At 56.9% G+C, this 7,851-nt stretch overlaps 1 protein-coding gene across 1 annotated transcript in view; it reads left to right on the plus strand.

The window, feature by feature from the left end:
- CHGA (chromogranin A) overlaps positions 1-7,851 on the plus strand; it is a 27,699-nt gene that overhangs the window by 16,556 nt on the left and 3,292 nt on the right. Inside the window, exons 2-6 of the mRNA XM_014549042.1 lie at positions 283-519; positions 3,197-3,290; positions 4,106-4,174; positions 5,257-5,355; positions 7,119-7,553. Coding sequence (XP_014404528.1) covers positions 283-519; positions 3,197-3,290; positions 4,106-4,174; positions 5,257-5,355; positions 7,119-7,553 — 934 coding nt within the window. The remainder of the gene's footprint in view (positions 1-282; positions 520-3,196; positions 3,291-4,105; positions 4,175-5,256; positions 5,356-7,118; positions 7,554-7,851) is intronic.

A 7,851-nucleotide genomic window follows, 5' to 3' on the forward strand; every position in this document is an offset into this window, starting at 1 on the left:
GCGCCCTGCCTGGCCAAGGTCACCGGGGGAGATGGGAGGGCTGCCGCGGGCTCTGCCTCTCTCCCTCTTCCATCCTCCCGCTCTCCGTCTTCCTGCCCTTGACTTCTTCCTCTCAGCGTCATCTCACACTCCTCCTCCTCCATCTCCTTTCCCTCGCCACCTCTCCCTGCATTCTCCTCCCGCCCCAAGCCCTTCAGCCCTGAGCCTTGTTTTCACACTTGCCTTCAGCTCCCACACCCCGTTCAGAGCAGCTTTCCCAAAGGGAAGGGCTAAGGCTCTCAGGGCAGCCTCTGGGAGACACCCTCATGGGGCAGCTGCCAGGGAAGGGAAACAAAATCAGCCCCAGTGTCTCATTTGGGTGGGGGCAGTTTTAAGGGGGAGCAAAGGGGTGACTGGGCCCCTGAGGAACCTGGCCAAGAAGGACTGGGCTCAGAACAGAGGAGTGACCCCAGCTCTCTCTCTTTCTTCCCAGTCACTGCCCTCCCTGTGAACAGCCCGATGAATAAAAGGGACACCGAGGTAAGAGGGGGTGTGGGGACGCCCCAGGAGGGGGTAGGAGGCTCCAGGGGACACCTCACAGTCAGTTCTTGGGCAGCTGCAGAAGTGAGTTGGCAGAAAGCCAAGAGCCAGCACTGCGGCTGCTGAGCCTGGGGACAGCCTGCAAAAGAAGAGATCAAAGACTGCCCCATGGCCCTGCCGCCCCAGCTTCCTCGGAGCTGAGTCCGCAGCCCAATGGGGCCCGCCGTGTCCTGTCTGCTGGGCTGGGGTGCCAGACCCACCGTCGAGCATCCCGAATCTGGCAGACCCACCGAGGGCTGTGGGGGGTGGCTTCTCTGTTCTGTGGTTGTGGTTGTCTACAGACATGGGGGAGCCAGGTCTTCACCTCCCCCTCTCTTTTCCCCTCCCCCCAGGGCTCTGCCAGCAACACACCCCACCCCACAGGCACTCAAGCCATGGCTCTCCCAAAGGGCCACAATGAAAACATTCTTGGTTATGGCTTCTGCACCCCGGGTCCCAGCCAGTTAGGGCTGATGATGGATGTCACTCAGGAAAGAGACTTAGGAGACGCTGATGGAGGCTCTGTAGCCAGCAAGAGACACTTGGTGTTGGGTGTACACTTGGAATTCATTCCTGTCTGAGCTGGGGCTGTTGTCCAGGCTCTGGTGCTCGCGGATACCTCCACCTGAGAGTCGGTACATGTCTGCTTCCCACCTTTCCAGGAGCTGTTGTCTTCCATTCCAGGGAGGCGATGGTTAGAACACAAAGCATCCATTTGCTCAATCGTGTTTCCTATTCTTCAGTGGCAGACGGGCCTGTAGTAAACCTCTACCACTCATTGTAGCTGTGAGGTTTTGGGGAAATCCCTTAACGTCCTTTCCCATCTGTAATAATATTTCCCTTGTGGGGAGTTGTGAGGAGTAGGAATCAGAGGTGAGGTACCTGGCACACAGTAGGTCCTCAGTAGATGGGCGCTGTTATTTCTAGAGCTCCCCTTCTTAATCTCCCCATGGTTCCTGGGATCCAGACCCAGTCTCTCTCTCTCAGAGTCTGTTCTCACGATCTCTTGGTTATCTGCTATTCCCAGTGCAAGGTCTGGGGTTGCAGGGACATGCAAGGCACAGGCTGAAGGGCCCTCCTTGCCAGGTCCCTCCTGGGAGACATTCAGGTCACTGTATTGTACTCAGGAGCCTGGGGTCAGGGGCACCAGAACAGCTGGTAAAGACCTGAGTGTTCCATCCCCAGGATGCTGACAGCTGTACAGCCTGTTTGCCAGTTTGCCGCCCTGGATCCTTGGACAGGTTGCCTTGGTATCCCGTAGACACAGCCTTCCACTCCCTCTCTCCCGACCAGCATTGCCTGACTGACACCTCCTGGCACCCCCCCCCCCACTCTAGCCAGCTGAAGCAGGTTGGGAGTTGTGTATCTCTCCCTGGGTGTGTGTGTGGCACTTCACGCTTTTTAAAAAATAATTATATTTTATTGATTCTTCACAGAGAGGAAGAGAGAGGGATAGAGAGTTAGAAACATCGATGAGAGAGAAACATCGATCAGCTGCCTCCTGCACACCTCCTACTGGGGATGTGCCCGCAACTAGCCAGCTGAAGCAGGTTGGGAGTTGTGTATCTCTCCCTGGGTGTGTGTGTGGCACTTCACGCTTTTTAAAAAATATATATATTTTATTGATTCTTCACAGAGAGGAAGAGAGAGGGATAGAGAGTTAGAAACATCGATGAGAGAGAAACATCGATCAGCTGCCTCCTGCACACCTCCTACTGGGGATGTGCCCGCAACCAAGGTACATGCCCTTGACCGAAATCGAACCTGGGACCCTTGAGTCCGCAGGCCGACGCTCTATCCACTGAGCCAAACCGGTTAGGGTGGCACTTCACGCTTTATAGAGTGTTTTCCCGTCGGTGCCTTGTCACCCTGGGAGGCGAGTTGGGAGGTTCTTCTCTCTCCCACTTCACAAGTGAGGAAACTGAGGCTCAGAGAGGTCGTTCCCAAGGTAACAGTGAGGATACCACATTAGAGTTGGTACCATCCTCCAATATGCATTTATCAGGTGCCCAGTTATCCACAGCACCTTTCAGAGAGAGAGGGCTGCTGTTGGCCTGGGATGGGCACCAGAGACAGCCAATGTGTGCCCACCTCCAGCCAGCAGACTCGTCCCTGGGTGAATGTGGAGCCAGACGATGAGGCTGTCACTCCCTGCGTGTGACAACACTGTGGATGTTGGGGGACAGTCGTCCAAGTCCTGTTTCCAGCCAGGGTAGAGCCAGGGAAGGTCTCTGTTCTCCTCTGGGTGGTCCAGAAAGGCTCCCTGGACATAGCTGGTTGTTTGGGCATCTGCAAGACTGAGATGCTTTTGCAGAACAGATGTCTGATGCCCGGGAGCAGCTTCCCCATCATTAGAGAAACCCCTGGAGATGAGAAGGCCCCAGGTACCCACCCCCCTTAGAGGGGCACCTGCTGGCCCGGGGATTGGAGTGCCTGGCGCCCTAGTACCATATAAGGGTTTTCTCTTATCATGACTATTGTTGTCTGAGAAGGCAGAGCTGTGCCCCTGAGCCAGGCCGCCATGGACTCTCGAAGACAAGAGCAAATGCCCTTATGTCCTCATTAGAAATCTGCCCTGGAGCCTTAGGGGCTGAGTCCCATGCCCCAACCCACCCCAGCCGCCCCACTCTCTTTCCAGGTGATGAAGTGCATCGTGGAGGTCATCTCTGACACGCTCTCCAAGCCCAGCCCCATGCCTGTGAGCCAGGAGTGCTTTGAGACACTCCGAGGAGGTATGGGCCAGGCTCGGGGGAGGGGCTGCTGCCTGCTGGGCTGAAAGGCTAGGACAGGGGTGTGTGGCTCTTGATGGAATTCAGTGATTTAACTCAACTGTCCCTGACAGTGCCAGCCTCGCCCAGGCCTGTGCTGCAGCCTGAGTGGTACAGGGAGATGAAGGAGGTCTGGGCCCTGTACTCCTGGAGCGTACAGACGGGCAGAGGGACAAATAGGAACACAGTTAGGACTCTGCGCAGAATGAAACCAGGGCTGGAACAGCAACCACCAGAACGCGAGCTCCCTGCGGACAAGGATTTTGTGTGCTGTATCTCCCGTGCCAAGAACAGCTGCTGGCACCTGGCAGACACCTTGTAGATATGTGATGAAAAAAGGAGCATTGCGGGTGGGCATGAGGGGAAAGCTTTGCTAAGCAGGCAGTTAAGCAGCTGTTGGATGGAGCCAACATTAGCATTGGGGTTGGCAGTTCAGAGAAAAGTTGGAAACCAATAGGTAGAAAAATGAAGAAAGGGCACTCGGGGGGATCGGCCAGCGCGAGCCCAGGCATGGAGGCGGGTACCCCCCTTGGCGCTGCCCTCCCCCGGCCAGGGTCTGGGTGCCGGGACAGTGGCTGACCTTTCTGCTGGTAGAAGACTGATCGGCACCTGGGAGAGGGGGTCATTTCAAAAGTGTTATCGCAAGGCCCAGTCTTTCCGCTGCCACCCAGGCGTTGAGTTTCCAGAGTGAAGTCCCTGTGCTCAGCTGAAACTGTCGATGGCAATCTCTCCCTCGGCTGTCCTCTGGCCGCGGCCCATAACACCCTCCTTCCTTGCAGATGAGCGGATCCTCTCAATCCTGCGACACCAGAACTTGCTGAAAGAGCTCCAAGACCTTGCTCTCCAAGGTACGTCCAGCCACCGCGCATGCATCTGGGTCAGTTCCAGCGACTGGGAGTCAGGAAGTCAGGGCGGAAGGCCCTGTTTCTCTCTGGTCCGCAGCTGTTTCTGATTGGAATGGTGGGGTTCTCCATGCCACCTGGTCAAGTCGGCCGCGATATAGTGGTCCTGGTTCTCTCTGGTCCGCAGCTGTTTCTGTTCAACCAGAGAGTGGAACGGTGGGGTCCTCCATGCCACCTGGTCAAGTCGGCCGCGATATAGTGGAGAGATCAAGGCCCAGAGAGGTTGAGAGTCTTGCCCACGGTCACACAGTGAGATAGGGACATGCCAAGATCAGAGACCGCTCTCCTAATACCGCCCAGTCTCTGCAGTTCAGCCGTACTTTCGAGATTGGGTGGCAAAGAGGATCTCTTTCCTCTGGGCACACTTCCTTGCCCACAACCACTGGGCCAGGCTCCTATGGCCATTCCAGAAGCTCCCATCCTGGGGGAAAAATCAGTGCCAGCTGCAGAGTTGGTCTGGGCAAGGGGCCACGGTCAGGAACCGGGCACAGGAGGGGACAGTCCCAGGCCGTGGCTGCAGCCTCAGGCTGATGCAGGGAGCGGGGGTCTGTGGCTCATGGCAGCAGCTGCCAGCCCTGGGCTTGGCCTTGGCATGTGCTTGGCTTTCTCCCAAGTGTCTGGACTTAGGGGTCCAGGGTGAGCAGGGTTTGCCTGAACCAAGAGCCCCCATGAGGGTAACCGTCACCATTGCCACCTGCTGCAGGGTTTCCCTAGCTCCCAGCCAGGTCCTGAGGGGCCCACTCTTTGCCTCTGCCCCTGGGACCCTCTGCTCCATCTGAGTCTTGGCTGCTCTGTGAGGCAGCAGGCAGGCTTGATCTCATTTTCTGGGTGAGAAACTGAGTCTGGAGGTGGTATGGCCACCAGCTGGGCCCCAGCTGGGAGGGGACAGGGGCAGCCAATACTCTCCGCCTCTCGCTGGGCCGGCCTGGAACGTGCTGTGCCCAGTGCACAGATGACCAAATGGAGGCCTTCCCTTTCACAGACAGATGTGCCCGCTCAGACCAAATGGGAATTTTTTCTCCCACTAGGTGCCAAGGAGAGGGCACGTCAGCAGAAGAAACACGGCAGTTTTGAGGATGAACTCTCAGAAGTTCTTGGGCAGCAGAACGACCAGGCTGCGCTGAAGGGTCAGTGCTGGCCAGCCTGGCCAGAGAGCGGGGGAGGGAGGGAGGGGATAGTGACAGCAGCCATGGTAGATGGAGGGTCCCGGAGGCAGGAGCCCTCCTTGAGGCACTGGACGGTGGCTGCTATTTCCTTCCATTTACAAATGAGGCCCAGAGAGGTTCAGCCCCTCGTCCGAGGCATCACTGCACCTGTGAGTCTGCGTCTGCCTCACTCCGAAGCCCTCCGTCGGTCCCATCTGCCCACCAGAGGCCGACACTCAGAGCAGGAAGTGTCCGGCCGGCAGGTGGGCCACTTTGACTGGCTTTCCCGCGGCCACTGCAGCAGGGCGCCTGTCCCGAGCACACGGCTTCCCGGGAGTTGGTGCCTTAGCGTCACCAAGTGCAGGAGGATCCCAGAGGAGTAGGTTCGAAACACTGAATGAACCTGGATCTGCTCTCTCTTTACTCCTCACTTGAGGATATGTAAATCATTGATTTATTTTTTTTTTTTAGAAAAGGAAGGGAGAGAGAGACCAGGAATCGAACCCCGAAACCTGGGAATATGCTCTGACCGAGAAGCAAGCCCACCACCTTTCAGTGTATGGGACAACGGTCCAACCAAATGAATCATCTTTCTTGAAACCAGAGAGCTTTTAGGGGTCAGAGAGATCCCAGTGTAGGTCAAGGGGATTCTCTGACTCATCCTCCTACCTGCAAACACCCACACACTGCCCCACCAGGCCCTGCCCTTTGCATGCGGAAGGCGGTGAATAAGGCCCATTTCCAGGAGCCGGGTTCTCAGGGGCCTCCCCTCGGAAAGCCTGCTGGTGGGGCCAGGCGCCCTCTCATGGCCAGGGCCATCTCCCCAGCGGCCGCTGGCTTGGAGCATGGCATGGACTCCCACATGCGGGCTCCATGGGAATGAGTGTTTGGATGGCTATGGATGCCAGCCATGGGCTGTGGGAGGAGCAATAGTGTAGTGTGCGTGTGTGCGTGTGTGTGTGTATGTGTGTGTGTGTGTGTGTGTGTGTGTCTGGAAGCTTCAATAAGGGAAGCAGCTCCGTGTCAGCGCAAAGAGCAACCTGTACTGTACTCGGCCCCGGGAGGCTGGGACTGACTCGGGGCTCAGCTCTGCCGCCCATGGACCTCAGGAGCACGGCCAGGCCTCCTCACCTCCCTGAGGATCAGTGTGAGTTTCTGCAAGCAGCATGGGAGCACTTTCGCCAGGAGTCCTGGCGCCAGATGGTGGGATGGACGAGGTCGTGCTTGTGCAACGGTAGCCATTCTAGTGATGGGCGGGGCTTCTGCTAGTGAAAGGCTGTCTTCAGAGCAACCACAAGAAAACCCCTCCTGATGAAAACGACAGCTATTGGAGAATGAGCACTTTCACAGGATGCTCAACACAGTCCCCGCGTGGAGGGGACAATGCAGTCACAGTAATGGTGCCTCTTACACAGACAGGTTAAGGGCCTTGCCCACGATCACACAGCAGTTCAGCTGATGTCCGAATTTTCCATTCAGGCTCTACCTTCTGGGGTCATTCCCGAGGTCTTTATTTTTTTTAAATCACCTCCTTCTTTAAGAGGTAGAATTACAAAGAAACAATTCATTTGTGCTCAGGTGAAAGCCAGACGCGGAGAGGGTAACCCTGATTCTGTCATGGGTGTCTCGGGCTGGACTCGTTGGAATTGAAGGGATACAATGACTAAGATCTGAAACTGGGCTCTGGGGAGACCCTGGGAGCAGCCTGGTCCTTGGGGCCCGACTTTGCTCTATTCTTTTTGCAGAAGGGACAGAGGAGACGTCCTCCAAGGATGCAGAGAAAAGGGGGCATTCTAATGAGGTGGAGGAGGATGGCGAAGACACGGACAGACCCGGGCCCCAGGCCTCCACGGAACTTGGGCAGGGGTCCAAGGACGAGGAGGACAACCAGGCCCCCGGGGAGGAGGAGGTCGCCAACACCCACCCCCCAGCCAGCCTCCCCAGCCAGCAACACCCAGATCCCCAGGCTGAGGGGGCCAGCGAGGGCCCCTCCCAGGATCTGGTGGACAGAGAGAAGGGCCAGGGTGCGGAGCCAGGGCAGCAGGCACGGAGAGAAGAGGAGGATGATGATGATGAGGAGGAGGAGGCCGGAGAGAAGGTTATCTCTGAAGAGGAAGGCCCCACCGAAGCATTTGACCCCCACCCAAGCCTTGGCTACAAGGAGGTCCGGAGGGCCGAGAGTACGTATGATGTCTGAGGCCTCGACAAATGTGTAGGAGAGGGGGACAGGGGTGTGTGTATGTGGGGGAAACCTCATCCATAATCTCATTCCACCTCATTATGTCCACTTTCCAGTTGGGAAACTAAGGCTCAGAGAGGGTTAGTCATTTGCCCAAGGTCACACAGCGAATTTGTAGTAAAATCTGAAATTCCAACCCAGGTTTGTCCGACTCCAAACCATGCATCTCCACTATTCCACACAGATCCCTCCCCAACCCAGGAGGCTGGAGGGGCTTTGCAGGGGGGTGGGTAAGCTTT

The sequence above is a fragment of the Myotis brandtii genome, unplaced genomic scaffold (assembly GCF_000412655.1).
Source record: "Myotis brandtii unplaced genomic scaffold, ASM41265v1 scaffold535, whole genome shotgun sequence".
NCBI classification, from domain to species: Eukaryota; Metazoa; Chordata; class Mammalia; order Chiroptera; family Vespertilionidae; genus Myotis; species Myotis brandtii.